Consider the following 20,074-nt stretch of genomic DNA (forward strand, 5'->3'; position numbering starts at 1 on the left):
GGCCCACTTGTGTTTGGGAAGCTCGCTGGGTGACATTGGGCCTGTCATGCTTTCTCAGCTTAACCTACTTCACAGGGTTGTTGTGAGGATAAAATGGAGGAAAGGAGAATGCCAAAAGCCACTTTGTGTCCCCATTGGGTACATGTGAATTCTAAATTCCATAGGGCCTGTAAGACCAAGTTGTTCTGCCAGACTTTCTGTTGAGGATGGTTGAGGCCAGCTATCTGTCATCTGTTAGCAGTGATGCCTCTTTTTGATAGCAGTATGGGGTGCTGGGAACCAAATGATGCTTTATTTTGATGCCTGAGCTAAGGTGCTGTTTTATGGATTATAATTTAATGTTTTGGATAAGTATGTTTTATCTCTATCATGGATTGTTTTATTGAATGTTGTGAGCCACCCTGTGACCCAGGGGAGGAAGGCAAGGTATAAGGCTAAAATAATAATAAATAATATAAACAAACATGATTTGCTCATACTTAGGGTTGCCACCTGCCCTGGAAAAAAATGCCCTGTCTCTTTATTAGAAGTTTAACATGTGGAAATGAGCAGAAGAGTTTTTTCCTGGCATGGAGGAAAATAATATCCCATTGCATCTGTTTGTGAATTGACTAAAAGGACAGGACATGTTCTTCATGCCTGTTGGCAACTTGACTCACGTTCTTTAAGAGTTTTTGGGCTACCACATAAGAGGAGATGCAGGATAAGGATGCTGCAGATGCCTTCTATGCCATAGAACTCTTGTCCTTCAAAGCATAACTTTTAGTGTCCAACCCTGAAAGCAACACCTTGGGAGGCCCCCAGACAGGTAGTCTGTAATGTTGATATCCAAGGATCAAAATCATGAGACTTGAGTTCATAGCATTGTACTACTGGCAGGTTTAACATTTTTCTCTTGAGGACCAAGGACTTCTTTTTTTTTTTAAAGAAAAAGCATGAGAAGATAAATTCTTGGCATTGCTGCAGAGAGAACTGCTTAGTAATATTGTTTGTAATTTTAGGAAGAAACACAAGCATTGCTGCAAAACCTGCACACTTACCATGAGAATTATTTTCCTATCTTACAATGTCTCCATGCTTTCACATCTTCTCTTCCAAACTACCCTCTAGGTAGACAGGTATGTGTCTCTTGATAGTTAATATTTTCATGTCTCCATAAGTTTTAGTTGAGTGTGTCATCATAACTCTGCTGTTTCACTGTGTTTGCAACTGCGTCAAACACCGTTACATCAAGTTTATTTTCTCTCCACATTCTATTGCTTTTATCACCCAGGATATAATGTGCATCATCTTACCTTTTGTAAGTCTTGGTGATTAACATGATAGTTGGCTTTTTTGTAGAAATCGGCTCCTAGGCTACAAACAATCCTTCCCTCCCCAGTTTTTATGAACAGGATGTGTGCATTCCTGCCTTTGTACTGGGAGACCTGTGGTATTTTCCCCTCCCACCCCACCAGATATTCAGAGCCTCTTCTCTGAAAAGCAGGTTTAAATTTTTTGGGGGAGGGGAGGGAATTTTCAATGCTTATTTTCTCATGATAATGTGGGGCAGGAGGAGGGGGAGGAACCTGTAAGAAGTATTATATTCAGTTGCTTTAGAAGAAACCATCTGCTCCTGCCTTGGTCACCAAACACAAAGGCACTGGGATATTGGACAGGCACTAAGCGCGGTTTAATTTTTATAAAATTATATGTCATTTAATTTAGTTAAAATACTTTAAACGTATTGGGCTACCACTGTTTCAGGTGCTGCCTAGGAATGGGCACGAACCAGGGGGAAATGGTGGTTTGTTTCATTTTGTGATTTGTTTGATTTCTAACCCAGTTCATGGTTTGTTTGGTGTAAAACTCACTGGGAGTCTTCAGCAGGCTTTCTTCTACCTGCTGTCCAAGTCTGGTGAAAACTGGATTTGGGATGTCCACGTTATAGCCCCCCAAAGCAGGTACACCCAGGAAAGTTCAGTTGCAGCACTCATGACAAGTCTTCATGATGCAGAATGGGAGCTCCATGATTGGCTCCTGAAGCTGCCAGTGAAGCTATGGACAACTGCTATAAGTGTTTCTAGGGCTCCTAAAAGTCTGTCCCCAGTGCCAGGCTTGACTGAATCAGCACCAGGCTGTCTGCAAAAATGAACTGCAAAAATTTACCAAATGAAGCACCAAGATCTGGACCGGTTCAGAATGAACCACTGATTGGTGTGATTAATGCACGAATCATGATTCATGGTTCGGTTCATGCTCATGTCTAGTTCTGGCTCTTCTGCATTGATGAAGTGCCTAACCTGTGGATCCTAAACTGCTCTTTTTCCCTACTCCCCTCACAAACAGCTGTCTGCAGGCAGCTCTGACGGCACCCACATCTTCAGGAAAGAAGTCCAAAAATAATCATGAAGCCTAGTCTGTTTATTAATTATAAAGTATTTGCATCCCTTGACAGATCAGAGAACTGCACTGTGCGTGTTTGGAGAGGAAAGTATGGGAGACGGAAGACTACGAGTCAGCTATTCAGCTGGTGAGGTAGCCTCCTTTCCATTTTTTTGTGTAAAGTGTAAAACTCCTCTATCTTCTTCTCAAAAGAACTTGAAACTTCTAAGAATGCTGCCAAACAGGAAAGTTCTTTTTTATTTTTGATAACTGACCATATTTCTTGTGGATGAAAACTGGGGTTTTTTGACAGTTGTGTTCTTTAAGGAAGGGTGACTAGCAGTGTTCCCTCTAACCTAAGTTAATATGAGCTAGCTCACAGTTTTTTAGCATCCAGCTCAGGAAAAAAAATAGAGCAAACTAATTTATGTAGTAGCTCACAAAGTAGAATTTTTGCTCGCAATACTCCACAGCTTAGAGGGAGTATTGGTGACTAGCAGAGAAAGAGAGCCAAACATTTTTTTCCCCTTTTTTGGCCCCAGCTGACTTATGATGACCCTGTAGGGTTTTCAAGGTGGTTTGCCATTGCCTGCCTCTGCATCATGACCCTAGTATTCCTTGGAGATCTTCCATCCAAATACTAGCCAAGGCTGATGCTGCTTAGCTTCCAAGATCTGATGAAATCAGGGCAATGTATGTGTGTTTTTACACACCCTAAGTCCATTCTAGTTTGGCTTTGTATCTGATACACCACACTGGCTTTAACTTTAATGTGTGTGTTTAGCACTCCCTAGCATCACATTTGAGGAGTTGGTAAATGAATTTAATTTAGATCATTTAGAGACATGTGCCATTTACAGCTTAAATTACTGATAGTACCATCTTTCCTTATCAAAGATTTCAGGTTTTCACGGCTGGCAACATCATTAGGGTTTGTAGAATCTTTCAGGATCAAGTGCCGTGTTCTACTGGAGAAAGTTTTCCTTCCAGACGTTTCGTTCTCAGCTGCGGAGAACATCCTCAGTGGCGTTGCAGCCGGAGCAGGCGCTCAGACCTTCTTGGCTGCTGTGCATTGGCTGCTGTGCATCCACTCAATGCACAGCAGCCAAGAAGGTCTGAGCGCCTGCTCCGGCTGCAACGCCACTGAGGATGTTCTCCACAGCTGAGAACGAAACGTCTGGAAGGAAAACTTTCTCCAGTAGAACACGGCACTTGATCCCAAAAGATTCTACAAACCCTAATAATCTTTCCTTACTAGTTTAGAAGGTCACAGGATTGTGCACATCCCCTGTGGCCTGTTCCTTTCACAGAGTATGTAGGGTTTGAGGGTTAGCAAGGATTGAACATATGAACATATGAAGCTGCCTTATACTGAATCAGACCCTCGGTCCATCAAAGTCAGTATTGTCTTCTCAGACTGGCAGCGGCTCTCCAGGGTCTCAAGCTGAGGTTTTTCACACCTATTTGCCTGGACCCTTTTTTGGAGATGCCAGGGATTGAACCTGGGACCTTCTGCTTCCCAAGCAGATGCTGTACCACTGAGCCACCGTCCCTCCCCTAAGAGCTGAAGAGTAAAAGCCAGGAGTTACTGAAACAGGGGATGAGAAATAATAAGGGATAGGAAAGACTGTTAAGAGCACTTGAAGGATCACCAAGGCTGTTAAAATGTGTGGATTAAGGAATGCAGGGATTCCAGCGAGGGTTCATACTGCTCAGAGGTAGTGAACGTTGGCTCTCCAGATGTTTTTTGCCTACAACTCCCATCAGCCCCAGTCATTGCCCATGCTGCTGGGGCTGATGGGAGTTGTAGCCAAAAAACATCTGGAGAGCTAACGTTCCCTACCCCTGATCTAGCTAGATCTAGTAATTGTTTTAAATATTTTGGCATTGGTATAAATGATATATTTTTGTTTGGCTTTAATGTGGTTTTAATGTGTTTGGTTTTAAAGATGTGTTGTTATAATGTATAGCAGGGGTGGCCAAACTGTGACTCGGGAGCCACATGTGGCTCTTTCACACTTATTGTGTGGCTCTTGAAGTTCCCACCACACTGTTGGCTGATTTGGAAAAGGCATTTCTCTCTTTAAATCGCTTCAGCTGGCAGCTTGGAGAATGCATTTAAAGTTAGAATTGCTTTCTTTCCATCTCTCCCTCCTCCCATCGATTTGCCTGCCTGTCTTCCTGTCTTGCAACTCTCAGACATCTGGCGTTCATGTCTTGTGGCTCTCAAACATTTAACATTTATTCTATGTGACTCTTACATTAAGCATGTTTGGCCACTCCTGATGTATAGTTTTTAGTCTGTTTGCTGCTTTGGCATCCCTGGTGAGGCCTCAACTTTGCCTGGTATTGGGAACACACTTAAAGGAACAGTGTCATGGGAAAAACAGGAACAGTTCTGACAGTTTAGGCTTAGTATTTGTGGTATATATATTGACTTATATCATTTTCATTAACTTGGATACAGTTCCCAGATAAAAGTGAAACAAATCCTGGTTGACATTTTTAAAATTTTATTTGTCACATTTTGGTAGTCTGAAAGAAACCAAGTGTTGAAGACTGGAAATGGGCACAGATGCAGCATGAAGTGAAACCTGTATGTTCATGTCAAATGTATTCTGCAAGTAGTTATAAACTAGCTTTGTCCAAGATTAGAATATGCCTTGATATTGTTATGAAAAAGGATGACTTGAAATTGTCTTTAAATAGAAAATTATTATAGTGTAAACTGGAAGGTAGAAAAGACATCTTCTGCTTACTGAAGAATCATTTCCCTAGATGGGAAATAGCAGATTATGTAATGCAAACATACAGTAAAAGTGATTTTAATCCCTTTTTAAGAATCGGGAGGGGGGGGTAGTTTAAAAAAAACGAACTATTTCCTTTTGAGGAAGGGTAGACAGATGTACATTACAGAATTTATCCTGCTTAGCACTTCAATAGTTCCTTTCATTGTTTCTATAATTAATTATGTAACGTTGGTTTGTTTTCTCCCCCCCCCCCCGCCCCAGGATGCTAGCTAAGGATGAGTTGATAGCCATTCTTAAAAAATGTGTGGAGATTATTACATCCTCTTCCGTAAAATGTCTTGGAAGCTGTACAGAGAAACTAGAAGAATACCTGGGGCAGTTCAAGAATCTTGAAGGTACTTGGCAATGTGCAACGTTGTTACTATTTTAGAGTGTCCCTTCCCCCAAGACATTCATAGAGAATTATTCAGCTTGGAAAATGTCCTCAGTATAGGGAGCAGTTTTATAAGAGCTGCCTTTTTGAGAGGAAATGAATAGCAGTTAAGACAAATATTAGCTTTTTGTCATTATTTGGGTAAGAAGATTTTTGGAATGGCAAGAGGAACATAGGTGGTGTTAAAGAATTAACAAGGTAGTGGTGTAGTATGGAATGCACACACAGATGCGTAGATACAGTCCTTTGCCACCCTTTCCCTTTTCAAGGAGTCTCTTGAAATTTCCAAAAGGTGACCTAAAAAGGTTGTGGGTCTTGCCTGGATGAAATGCTTTGGGACCTGGAGGGCTGCAGTGAGAAAGGGAATCATGCCAGTACTGATTCTGTACCAGTGGAGTAGTACCTGGGATCTAGTGTGGAAGGTAAAAGGGATTGAACCACTATGGAGCAGTGACCATGACGCTATCCAGTTCAGCATACATGTGAACAGCAAGTTGTTTGGAAAGTGTAGTGCATTCACATTTAGCTTAAAATTTTATTTTATTTGTTATTTATAGTCCACCTTTCTCACCCAGACTCAAGGCAAATTACACAGTCTAAGTCAATTTTGTCAAGGGAAGGGGGAAGAATAAACAATGTGTCAGAGACCTAAGCCTAGGTCACCACTCCTTTTACCTGAGCAGCACTCAGCACCATAGGTCTTCCAGCCTGAATGCAGACAAATAAAGCAGACCTTTGTAAAAATATATAAAAATTTATTGAACAATTTTTAAAAAGGATATAATTAGGCAATACAGTATCTATAGCTTAGCAACAGAGGCATAAAAAAGCTGACTTTCTAATACATTTAGTATCTGCTATTGATGGCATACCTTCTTGCAGCATAAGAATCCAATGAATATATAGCTTAAAGATCAGTCAAATCATAGCTGGGGTGGGGGGGGAATCTTTCAGGCGAAAGTGAATTGGAAGAAAGCATTACAGTCTATCATGATGTAGCATAACATATCAAAGCATACTAGCAAGGCAAAAGCTTAAAATTAGCATGGCTTCCCTCTCGCCTATAGCCTTATTGTAGTCTTTTGCACTCTGGCACCAGATAATTTCTTGGATGGTCCCTTGATGGAACTTTCCAGAATATGTTAACATCTACTCCTGATTCCCCCCTCCTGTCTGGTTACACAGCTGAGCACAGATTTATTCATTTTATTTTTCATTTGTTTTTGTTAATTTCTAGTCCACCCTATCCCACAAGCAGGCTCAGGGTTGATCACAACAGACTTAAGCAATAACAGTAAGCAATACAATTAGAAGTAAATAAACAAAACAATTCAATTCAAACTGTAAAATTACTCCATTTCAGGTGGAAGACAACTAATCAGGCCATAGTGCAAACAGAGCTGGAACCAATGATATTCCAATAGGCCCGATAGACAATGGAATTGCTGCAACAGGGAGGCCAGACTTGATGTACAGATTCTGACAATTAACCAATTACCACATTCTTGAGTCTGACCTTGAAAGGATGTTAGGTGCAGAAATGCCCAAACTATGGACACCTGCAAGTACGAGCAGGCCTGCTAATAATCATGTTAATCCTTGAGGGAAGTTAGAGTGCTTTGCCTCAAATAATGTGAGTAAGATTGCAGTGACAAAGCTGAAACAAAGCATAAGTATTAACATAAGAATATAAGAGAAGCCATGTTGGATCAGGCCAGTGGCCCATCCAGTCCAACACTGTGTCACACAGTGGCCAGAAAAAACAAAAAACCCAAGTGCCATCAGGAAGTTCACAAGTGTGTCTAGAAGCCCTTCCACTTTGCCCCTCCCCAAGCACCAAGAATACAGAGCATCACTGCCCCAGACAGTTCCAGTAATATACTGTGGCTAATAGCTACTGATGGAACTCAGCTCCATATTTTTATCCAATCCCCTCTTGAAGCTGGCTATGCTTGTAGCCGCCACCACCTCTTGAGGCAGTGAATTCCACATGTTAATCACCCTTTGGGTGAAGAAGTACTTCCTTTTAAATGTTTTAACCCGACTGCTCAGCAATTTAATTGTATGCCCACGAGTTCTTGTATTGTGAGAAAGGGAGAAAAGTACTTCTTTCTCTACTTTCTCCATCCCATGCATAATCTTGTAAACCTCTAATCATGTCACCCCGCAGTCAACGTTTCTCCAAGCTAAAGAGCCCCAAGCGTTTTAACCTTTCTTCACAGGGAACGTGTTCCAACCCTTTAATCATTGCCCTTTTCTGGACTTTTTCCAATGCTATAATATCCTTTTTGAGGTGTGGTGACCTGAATTGTACACAGTATTCCAAATGAGACCGCACCATCGATTTATACAGGGGCATTATGATACTGGCTGATTTGTTTTCAATTCCCTTCCTAATAATTCCCAGCATGGCGTTGGCCCTTTTTATTGCAACTGCACACTGTCTTGACATTTTCAGTGAGTTATCTACCATGACCCCAAGATCTCTCTTTTGGTCAGTCTCTGCCAGTTCACACCCCATCAACTTGTATTTGTAGCTGGGATTCTTAGCCCCAATGTGCATTACTTTGCACTTGGCCACATTGAACCTCATCTGCCACGTTGACGCCCACTCACCCAGCCTCAACAGATCTCTTTGGAGTGCCTCACAATCCTCTCTGGTTCTCACCACCCTGAACAATTTAGTGTCATCCGCAAACTTGGCCACTTCATTGCTTACTCCCAACTCCAAATCATTAATGAACAAGTTAAAGAGCATGGGACCCATTACCGAGCCCTGTGGCACCCCACTGCTTACCGTTCTCCATTGTGAAGACTGCCCATTTATACTCACTCTCTGCTTCCTATTAATTAGCCAGTTTTTGATCCACAAGAGGACCTGTCATTTTACTCCATGACTCTGGAGCTTACTAAGGAGCCTTTGATGAGGAACTTTGTCAAAAGCTTTCTGGAAGTCAAGGTAAACAACATCTATTGGGTCCCCTTTGTCCACATGCTTGTTCACCCCCTCAAAGAACTGTAACAGGCTAGTGAGGCAAGATCTTCCCTTACAGAACTCATGCTGAGTCTTCCTCAATAACTTGTGTTCATCAGTGTGCCTACTCATTCGGTTTTTGATAATGGTTTCTACCAACTTTCCCGGTATTGAAGTCAGATTGACTGGCCTGTAATTTCCCGGCTCTCCTCTGGAACCCTTTTTAAAGATGGGGGTGACATTTGCTACCTTCCAGTCCTCAGGAACGGAGGCAGATTTCAATGAAAGATTACATATTTTTGTCAGGAGATCCACAAGTTCAACTTTGAGTTCTTTCAGAACTCTTGGATGTATGTCATCTGGACCTGGTGACTTATTAGTTTTTAATTCATCAATCAGTTGTAGGACCTCCTCTCTTATCACCTCAATCTGACTCAGGTCTTTCAACACCCCTTCCAAAATTAGTGGTTCTGGAGCAGGCAAACACTTCTCATCTTCCACAGTGAAGATGGAGGCAAAAAATGCATTCAGCTTCTCAGCCATTTCCCTATCCTCCTTCAGTAATCCTTTTACCCCTTGGTCATCCAACGGCCCCACTGCCTCCCTGCCTGGTTTCCTGCTTGTAATATATTTGAAGAAATTTTTATTGTTGGTCTTTATGCTTTTTGCAGTATGCTCCTCATAGTCTATTTTTGCCTGCCTGATCACAGTCTTGCATTTGATTTGCCACAGCCTGTGTTCCCTTTTATTAATCTCACTTGGACTAGCTTTCCACCGCTTAAAAGAATCCTTCTTACCTTTTACAGCTTCCATTACTTTGTTTATTAACCATGCAGGTCTTTTCTTATACCTGTTTGTGCCTTTCCTAACTTGTGGTATATATTTTATCTGAGCTTCTAGGATTGTAGTTTTAAATAGCCTCCAAGCGTTTTGACTGTATTTATCTTTCATTTCAGTTTCCTCTGCACATGCTAGCTCATCTCAGAGAATTTACCCCTTTTAAAGTTAAAAGTGGTTGTGCTGGTCTTTTGGGGCAATTCCCTATTTATACAAATGGTGAAATCAATAACGTTATGGTCACTGCTCCCAAGCGGTGCAATCACTTTTACATCTCTCACCAAGTCCTGGGCATTACCTAGGACCAAATCCAGGATTGCCCCACCCCTGGTAGGTTCTATGACCATCTGCTCCATAGCACAGTCATTAAGAGCTTCTAGAAACTCAATCTCTTTCTCTCCACCAGAACACATATTGACCCAATCAATCTGCAGGTATTTAAAATCACCTAATATGACACAGTTTTTACATTTAGGCACTATCTTTAATCCTTCCATCATATTATAATCGTCTATCTTTTGATTTGGTGGGTGATAACAAACTTTCATAGTTAAATTTCCTTTTGGGCCCTCTCTTTTGACCCAAAACATTTCTAGAAGGGAATCTAATTCTCTGACCTCAGTCTTACTGGACTGTATACCCTCTCTGACATACAGAGCCACCCCACCTCCAACCCTTCCCTCCCTATCCTTCCGATATAACTTATATCCAGGAATCACCATGTCCCACTGATTCTCCTCATTCCACCAAGTTTCTGAAATTTCCACAATGTCTATGTTTTCCCCCAACACTAAACATTCCAACTCACCAATTTTACTTTGAACACTTCCAGCATTTGTATACAAACATCTATTATATTTCAGGCAAGTTAGGCCCGCAACCTTCCTCCTGCTGCCTCAAGACTTTGGCAGACAGTCCATACTGTTTGTCACCATCTCAGTGGAAAACTCTGATCCATTACCCGGTAGAAAAGCTAACCCTTCATCTCTTTGAGATGAGTCCTCCCAAACCAGAGACATTTCATCTCCTGTCAGCTTTCTCCCAAGATTTACTTTAAAAACTGCTCTGCCACCTTTTTGATTTTAAGCGCCAGCAGCCTGGTTCCATCTGGGGACAAATGGAGACCGTCCCTTTTGTACAGCTCCCACTTGTTCCAGAAAGCATCTCAGTGCCTAACAAACTTAAACCCTTCCTCCCTACACCATCATCTCATCCACACATTGAGACTTCTAATTTGTGCCTGTCTCTTCAGCCCTGTACGTGGAACAGGTAGCACTTCTGAGAAAGCTGTCTTGGAGGTCCTGGCCTTAAGTCTCCTGCCTAGCAGCCTAAATTTTTCCTCCAAGACCTCATGACTGCATTTCCCCACATCGTTGGTGCTAACATGCACCACAACCACTGGCTCCTCCCCAGCACTGTCTATCAGCCTATGTACAACACGCGTAATGTCCGCTACCTTCGCACCAGGCAGGCAAGTCACCATACAGTCAGTATGCAGTTTTGCCACCCACCTGTCTACTTGCCTAAGGATTGAATCACCAACTACCAAGACCCACCCCCCCTGCCCAGGGATGGTTCCTTGGTGCGAAAGGATACCCGCTCACCAACTGAAGAAGAGGTCCCTTCTGAGGGTGCATTCCCCTTATCCTCAGCACGGTGCCCTGTTCCCTCTCGACCCTCATGTTCCCTGGCAGCAACGGGGCTGCCATGTTCAGAGTGGGACTCATCTAATACGTCCTCAAGAGTCTTCGAGAGTCTTCTCCGAGTGCCTAACTGACTGTCTCTGCTTCTCCAGGTCAGTCACCTTGGCCTCAAAGGTATGAACTCATTCCCTGAGGACCAGGAGCTCCTTGCATCGAGCACACACACAAGACTTCTGTCCTGTGGGCAGATACCCATACATATGACACTCAGTGCAAAACACTGGAAAGCCCCCACCCCTCCCCCCCCTGCTGGCATTCTACCTTCATGATAGCTTTTTTAAAAATATACAGTCCCCTTTTAAATCCTGTTTGTTTATGTGGCTCTCCTTCTGGAGGGTCTACTTACCTTATTGGGAACACAAGGAAAATAGGGATCTGGGTTCCTGGTCCTTACACAGCCCCCAGGCCAAGAGCCCTTTAGCTCTTGCCCTTTGGCTCATGCCTCTGGCAAAAGGTGCAGCTTAATAATGCAAAGAGGGTGGGCCCCAGGAACACAGCCACTCCTAATCAATTAGCAACAATCACCTTCAGCCCACTCAAACCAAACAAACAGCAGTTCCCCAGCAACCACAAACTCAGAATTTTCAGCAGTCACACAAACTCAGAAATTCTCAGCAACTTCCCCAGCTGTTTAGAAAGCCAAACCTCACCCTTATAGCACTTCTTATCCGCTCTCTCTCAGAGCTCTCTGAAATGTGCAACGCATTTCATGGCATGACACATTAAATGATGCAGAAATTGTGTAGTAGGTTAATATATACAGCAACAGATAGTATGTACTGTATGGAAAGAGTCAGTCTTACAGTTGTGAAGGTCCAAGGGCTTTGTGTGTGATAACCAATACCTTGAATTGAACCCAGTAATTGATAGCCAGTGGAGTGACTATGGGAGTAATATGCATGCTTCACCTAGCTCCTGATTAATGCCTGAGTGGCGGCATTCTGCACCAACTGGAGTCTTTGAGCTGACTTCGAGGGATGACCTATATAGAGTGTGTTACAGTTCGGTCTCTTGATGTCACTGTGGTGGATCCAGGTGGCCAGATCAGCCCAAATCATGGGCTTTCAGGCTAAATTGGAAGAAAGCATTTTTGCAGCTATATCAACTTTTGCTTTTTCTGCAATAAAGTTTGATCTAGTACTCCCTAGGTCAGCTGAACCTAAGGTTGCTAACCTCCAGGAGGGTATGAGATGTAGAGAGCAGACACGAAAAGGTCAAAATATAACAAGATACCTGTGACAAAATTACTAAAAATATATAATAGCTAATTATTTAATATAAAGTCCAAATCAAAATGATCACCAAAGCAGTCAGTCCCAAGTATCCAACAATTATACCAGGAATGTTCCTTTCTCACTGTAAAGCACCAGAGAACTCTATGATGAAATAAAGCCATAGCTCCTCCAGTTATTCTCAGTTGTCCAATGCAATGATTGTTCTTTGTAACCAACTTTGTAATCCTAAGGACATTCAGTTTTCTATAATTCCCATAAATATGTGACAGGCTGTCAACTTGGCAACCTGTTTCAAAGTTATTTTCTTCAGACAGGGGATCATATTCAAAGGAGCAATGAAGATCAATTTACAAATTCTTATATGCAGTCCCAAATGGGACGCAAAGTCTCCACAATTTTCAATAAGCAACATGCTTAAGAAAGGTTTACATTAATAAAATATATTAAATAGTATTAGCTATTATACGTTTTTAGTAATTTTGTCACAGGTATCTTGTTATATTTTACCCTCCAGGAAGAGCCTGGAGAGCTCCTGCTTTTACAGCTGATCTCCAGCTGGCATAGATCAGCTTCCCTGGAGGAAATGGCTGCTTTGAAGAGTGGACTCTATGGCATTGCACCTTGCTGAGGCCCCTCTCCTCCCCAAACCCTGCCCTGGCCCAAAGTCTCCAGGTATTTTCCAACACAGACCTGGCAAACCTAGCTGAGCTCCATTAAAGGTGGGGGAAGCATAATGGCCTTGACAATCTCTGCTTTCACAACCAGCATTACCTTTGTCTTGTCAGGATTTGGCTTTAATTTTTTCAGTCCTAGCCATTTGACCAGAGCAGACAGGCAGCAATTCAGAGCCTTTCCTGTGGGGAGGACAGCGGTATAAAAGTTTAATTAATAACAATGATGGGGATGATGCTGCGTCACCAGGAGATTTGGAGAAGGAGATGTAGAGCCAAGTATCATCAGCATATTGGTGATAGCCAGTCCCAGAACCTGCAAAGGATTTGACCTAAGGGCTTTACATAGAGGTTGAATAGCAGATAATAGGATTGCATTCTGTACAGAACTCCCCAGGATAGGCCCAACACTGATAACTGGTCATCAGTGGTAATCCCTTGAGTACAGTCTGTGAAAAATTATTTGAATCAGTCCAAAGCACATCTCCTGATGCTTACTTCTGCCTCCAAATGCCTCAGCAAAGTGGCATAGTCCACTGTATTAAAGGCTGCAGATAAATTCAGTAAGAGCAACAAAGAAGAATGCCCTTAGTCTGCATTCAGACAGAGGTCATCAAACAAAACTACCAGAGCCATCTCTGACCCAGAGCTCAGCCTGAAGACAGACTGAAATGGATCCAGAGCAGACAAGTTATCCAAGGACAGCAAGAGAAGGTCAATCCGTATCACTTTATCTTTACCTTAAAATGGCAGACTAGAGACTGAGCAATGATTGGCCACATCACTTTTCTGAAGGGATGGTTTTTAAAGTAGTTAACAGACAATTGCCTCTTGAGTTGTTGAAAAAGGTGCCCTCAATTAGTGACTGCTTTATGCTAAACAACAGGGACTCATTGATACATTCCTTGCATGATTGTAGAAGCCAGGATGGGCAAGGATTCAGAGCACAAGTAATGGCCTTAACAGAGTCCAGGATCCTACTAACATGAATAATGGAAACTGGGTCAAAAGGGCCCATAAATAGACCAGACGATGCACAGGACATTTCTTATGAATGACCTGTGTTATAGCCAGTTTCCAGATCATGCTTTGTTCATGATGCTTTATCAGCAAAAAGCTTTGCAAAAGCATCACAACTAATTTCTGAGATAATAAATGCTCAGATTTAGGAGTAAGCAGCTGCCAGTGTACCTTAAAACAATCAGGATGGTCTTGAACTAGTTAATGCAGTGATAGCAGAAAGCATTTTTTGCTGATTTCACTACTGCTTTATAAGTCTTCCAGTAGACTCTATAGCATGAACTGTCAGAATCAATACAAGTTTTCCACCAGAATAGTTCAAAGACATCTGGCTCTGTTGAAGTCACCCACCATGGTAAACCAGGAGGCTGGATTTCACCTCAGGGGTGGGAGAGGTAGACAAGAGGCAGCTGCATCAGTTAACATTATAATTGTTAAAATTAAAATTGATAAATGCTAGAATAATTGTTAAATGCTAAGAAGAAATCAGATGAAATCCAGTAAAAGTAAATGCAGAGCAAATGAGATTATGTACTGATCTGGAAATGACAGGCCACAGAGGGGGGAAAAACCTTGGAGTTGTGGTGGGCATCTTGTTGAAAATGTTTACTTGGTAGGCAGTAGCAATTTTTATAAAAAGTGAATTCCATGTCTCTGATTGTCTGATGCTGGGCAGCAGTCAGCAGTGAAGGCTGGTGTCTGTGGGCCCTGTGGTATCTGATTGGCCATTGCTGGAAACTGAATGCTTGACCAGATGGACCATCAATGTGATCCTGCATGGATATACTAGTGTTTACACCTGATTCCCTCCCTCACTGTAGCCATTTGTGCCACATGGGTCCTGTACCTGCCTAAATCAGTATTTCTGAGGTCTTAGAGGACAGCAGGAAGAAAAGGGATTAACCTCATTTCCTTCTTTGATTGGGTGACAAACTTACTGGATTGAGGGAATGCTGTTGATGTTGTTTACCTGGATTTCAGTAAAGCTTTTGATAGGATTCCACATGATGTTCTGATGGGTGAACAAGAGGACTGTGGACTGGACTCTAGGATAATTAGGTGGATAGGGAACTGGTTGGAGAGCCACAGTCTAAGAGTAGTTGTCAACAGCATTTCATCTGAATGGAGGGAGGTATCCAGTGAAGTGCCATAGGGCTCAGTTCTGAGTGCAGTACTTCAAAAATTTTATCACTGATCTAGATGAGGGTGTAGAGGGTAAATTCATTAAATTTGAAGATTACACCAAATTGGGAGGAGCAGCAATCACACCAGAAGATAAAGATTTCAACAAGTTCTGAACACACTGGAAGAGTGGGCCGATGTGAACAAGATGCAGTTTAACAAAGATAAGTGTCGAGTTCTACATCTGGGTAACAAAAATGAGAAACATGCATACTGGATGGGGGATACACTTCTGGGAAGCAGTGTATGTGAACAAGGTCTTGGGATATGGGTGGTCCATAAGTTAAACATGAGCAGCCAGTGTGATGCAGCGACAATGTGATCTTGGGGTGTATCGACAGAGGCAAAACATCCAGATCACAAGATGTCATAGTCCCACTGTGCACTGCATTGGTCAGGCTACACCTGGAGTATTGCGTGTAGTTCTGGAAGCCTCAACTCAAAAACGATGTGGATGGAATGGAGAGGGTACAGAGGAGAGTCACGTGGATGATCAGGGGCCTGGAGACCAAGCCCAGATCAGGGACTTGGGAATGTTCAGTCTGGAGAAGAGGAGCCTGGTGGGGGGTGGGGGGAGAAACGGACATGTTTGCTCTCTTTAAGTATTTGAAAGGCTGACACTTAGAGGAGGGCAGGAAGCTGTTCCTGTTGGCAGCAGAGGATAGGACTTGCAATAATGGGTTTAAGTTAAACAGTGTTTAAGAAGAAGGTACTAGCTGGATATTAGGAAAACCTTTTTTACAGTAGGAATTGTTCAAGTGGGATCTGCTACCAAGAGAGGTGGTCACCCCCCCTCACTGGCAGTCTTTAAGCAGCAACTGGACAAACATTTGCTCTGGGCTGATCCAGCATTAAACAGGGGGTTGGACTAGATAGCTTGTATGGCCCCTTCCAACTCTGTGATTCTAAGATTTCATTCCTTGTCATAATGATGCATCTAGGACTGAACAAGCACAAATTGTGTGGGTGCTGATGCTGACTCCCATGTATCTTTGTTGTAGGTGCTGCATTTCAGATCAGCATTGACATTTAGCAAACTAGCAGTGCTAAGATAGTGAAAGACTATTATCCACTACACTGATGAAAGTCAGCTATATGATGCCTATTAAACACCAGTGGGAAGTTTTTTTAGATATTATCGCTGCTTCTGCAGGTGGAAAACATGGATATATGCAATAAGATAGGCTGTTGATGCTGATTCCCATGTACAACCAAATGCACAATATGCAAGGCTTAACTATTTTGCTTGAAATGGGGCCCAGCAAGGTTGTGTTAATTTATGTGCATCTTGTATATATATCAATACTGCTTAATGATATTAGAAATTATTTCTTCAAATGTGTCACCTTTAAAATCATTACTTGTGGCTTTCATTGAGCTGTAAAATATATTTAGTGTGCTGCATTTTAATTTGTATTCATGTAACAAAATGGCCTCTGGCTAAGCTATTGCTTCTAATAAATTTCTTGCTGATGCTGGTCAGCTCAAGGTACTGTGCTTACAAAAGCATAAACAATGTAGGAGACTTGTAGCAGGAATGCTGAAATGGAAAGTGAATGTTGTTCTGATTGCATGAGATGCCTCCCAGGATATCTCAAGGAATTCTGTAAAGCATTAAGCACCAAATGCATTTGCTGTGCTATGCTGATATGAGGAAAGGGGCACTTGCAGTGGACAAGGAATAGAAAATTCCCTGTTGACCGCATTCCCCTACCCCCTGGCCCAAGGCCCCTATTCACCTAGTCAGCTTTTAAAGAGAAGAAAAGTTGACTAGGGGAAAAGTCAGATAAGTTTACTCCAGATTGGTCATAAACACAGAATTTGTAGAAAGCTTAATTAATATTTCATGTAATTTGCATATATTAGAAAGTTTGAATGTTTCTAAAACTTCATAGCCAAGGGCTCAGATACTTGAGAACAAAATTACAAATATGTGAGGAATCTGAACCATATTATTCTTATCACACAGAATGATAGCCGGAAGATAGATCATTAAGCTGTAGCTAGGAGGTATATTTTTAAAATTCAGTAAATATTCAGTGCTTGAAGCAGTAGAAAATAAGCTTATTCATCTAAAGGGCCACCCTAAAGTGGCTGCCACAGGAGGCAGAGCCAAACTCACAATGGCTACCTCTGGAGGCAGAGCTGAAAGGAATGCCTCATACCTACTAGGAAGGAGAAAAGACTGAAGAGGGAATGGAGCAATACACTGACGAAGGAAAGCCCAGGTCTTTACTAGTCCTCTTGATCCTCCAGCAGAAAACACTTTAATTTGAAAGATGGTGATAGTAAGGCCTGCCTTACAATGTCCCCACCCACTTTTTGAAAAGCTCTGCGAGTGCCAACGAAACTACTGGTGGATACCGTGGCGCACACAAGCACCATGTTGGGGAATCCTGTACTACATCTTTGACGTCTCTTTTTTGAAAGTAAGCCCCTCAGCTTGTTCCATCTGAAAAAGGGACATACAAATTTCCAAAACCAAAATAGCTTCCATCCAGTTGGACAGAGGTCTGTATATGCAGTTTGCTTTCCAACCTTGTTGCAGCTCCCTACACACCATCGGAAAAAACCACTCCTGAGTTTTGGGGGACCTTTGGGAACAGTATGGAGTTTAGTACATGGAGCTGTAGCAGTAAGGTGGTAATGGTGGTGCCCTGCCCCCCCCCCCAACTCTGTGAAGTGGAAAGTTTGGAACTATACCAATGTTGTTTGGGTGCAGTGATGTATGTTGCCTGCCAACTACACTGTGAATGAGCAGCAGCTGCTTACAGTACTCCCAGAATTTTTGTAATTGAATCTGACCTTTATTTTTGTTGTGGCAGCGGCAGATGATCAAGATAAGACTGTATCTTCACTAAAAGAAATTCAGAAGAAGACAGACCTCTATCATCTCCAAAAGGTAAGGCCAGTTTAAAATCCGTCACTACATGGTGAAAAAGTTACTAGTCAGATGATCAAACATGAAAGATCACTGTGGGAACCAAAACCAGCTGAGGAGATATATCTTACCATGAGCTTACCATGATTTATCTCTTGAAGGCCCAACATGGCCCTGTGCAGAGAGCCTCTCTTTGGAGTTCTCATTCCTTGGCAAGTTGTCTGAAGTTTCATGAGTAAGAGACAATAGTTGGTTGCCCACTCACCCCGTACATTACATATGCTTGCCAGGTGAACCTTGGGCTAGTCACTGCCTTTCAAATTGATCCGCCTCATAGGGCTGGTTCAAGAGCCCCCCATCCCCTCCCAGCTGCCAGTGGTGCCAATGGATCATCCAGTGAACAAGCAGCAATAACTGCTAGGAGCAGCCGCCATGTAGAGAGAAGGGACAGGTGAATGAGAAACGGACACAGCCACCTGCGTACTTCCTCTGTGTGGTAACAGCTGCCCCTTCGGTGCTGACTCATTCACTAGCAGTTAGCAACTATATGTGTAGAGGGGGCAGGGAAGTTGTCACCACTGGTGGTGGAGGACTAAATTTTCCATTCAAACAAGGCATTTTTGTAGTGGAATGGACCCTTCCTGCAGCTCACTGAGCTTCCTGAAATGCTGCTCCTGCAGAGCTGGGGAACTCTAAAGGGCAAATCCTCAGCAACCCTATTAAGGGCAAATCCAAGGGTCTTGAGTGGAAGGGGGGGGGATAGGTGGACCTTTCTACATTAGTGAAAAGCTTAGTCTGGATCCATCCCTCTGTGATTAAATCCCATATGAATAAAGTCTGGCTACAAAGATACAGCAGTGATAGCAAAAATGGACAGCTAGCCCAGTTCCAAAGGATATTTGCTAGAGGAGGCGTTTCTTTGCCTCAGCCAATCCCGTTGTGAATCAGGGTTGCACTGTACACCAAATCAAAGTTGTAAAAAAATACTTCGCTTGTCATTCTGATTGGATATTAGTCAATCATGAACTAGAATTGTATGAGAAACTGATGTATTATAGGAATTAGGAAAAGGGTCATCTGGAATTCTTATGTCCAGTGGTCATGAAGTGTGATTCCTTTCCTTTGCTGCAGTCACTATGATAATTGGAAAGAGCAGCCTTGCCAGTGGAAGAGTAGAATACTTTTTGGTCATTGAAGCTAATTCTCCTTTAATTAGTTACCTGTGAAAACTGTTGGAAAAGTTCTTTCATTTTCATTGAGAGAGTTACTGTTTTGTTGAGTTAGGGAAATACTGTGGAGAAAGTTTATCTTGATTTCAATAAGGCTTTTGATAAGGTTTCACATTATATTCTTGATGACATTATAGTAAAATGTGGTTTGGATTCTAATGCTGCTTAGGTGAATTTGTAACTAGTTGACAGCTTGCACCCAAGGAGTGCTTGCTAATGGTTCATCATACTCCTGAAGAGACAAGTGGGGCACCTCAGGGCTCCATCCTGAACCCTGTGTTGTTCGGCATCTTTATAAATGACTTGGATGAAGGAAATGGAGGGGATGCTCATTAAATTTTCAACTGATACTTAATTGAGAGGGGTAGTAAATAGGTAGAAGGCAGAATCAAGATTCTCAAGATGATCTTGAGAGGCTGGGAAACTGGGCTAAAACTAACAAAATGAATTTCAACTGAGATAAAGTTCTGTATTTAAATAGGAAAAAGTAAATGCATAATTATAGGATGGGGAGACTTGTCTTTGCTGTAATATATGCAAATAGAATCTTTGGGTCTTTGTGGATCATACACTGAAGTGATGTGATGTGGTAGCTAAAATGGCAAATGTGATTTTGGGCTGCATCAACAGAAATATAATAATAATAATAATGTTTTATTTATTTCCCGCTCTCCCCACTAAGGCAGGCTCAGGGCGGCTAACAACATATCAATACAATAAATTATACAATAGGTATTAAAAACAGCATTTAACCTTAAAAACATTCCAGTTTAAAATTAAACATTAAATATTTCT

The 20,074-nt window shown here is 42.2% G+C and overlaps 1 protein-coding gene across 3 annotated transcripts in view; it reads left to right on the forward strand.

Annotated features, from left to right (window-relative positions):
- The window catches only part of ORC3 (origin recognition complex subunit 3), an 83,024-nt gene that overhangs the window by 56,144 nt on the left and 6,806 nt on the right, over positions 1–20,074 (forward strand). Inside the window, exons 12-15 of one of the 3 annotated variants that reach the window (XM_060236897.1) lie at positions 1,002–1,118; positions 2,438–2,517; positions 5,376–5,509; positions 17,995–18,071. In XM_060236897.1, coding sequence (XP_060092880.1) covers positions 1,002–1,118; positions 2,438–2,517; positions 5,376–5,509; positions 17,995–18,071 — 408 coding nt within the window. Of the gene's footprint in view, positions 1–1,001; positions 1,119–2,437; positions 2,518–5,375; positions 5,522–17,994; positions 18,072–20,074 lie in introns of all 3 variants that reach the window. The other 2 variants (XM_060236906.1, XM_060236915.1) reach the window with 2 other exon arrangements.

Source organism: Heteronotia binoei, chromosome 1 (genome assembly GCF_032191835.1).
Source record: "Heteronotia binoei isolate CCM8104 ecotype False Entrance Well chromosome 1, APGP_CSIRO_Hbin_v1, whole genome shotgun sequence".
NCBI lineage: Eukaryota > Metazoa > Chordata > Lepidosauria > Squamata > Gekkonidae > Heteronotia > Heteronotia binoei.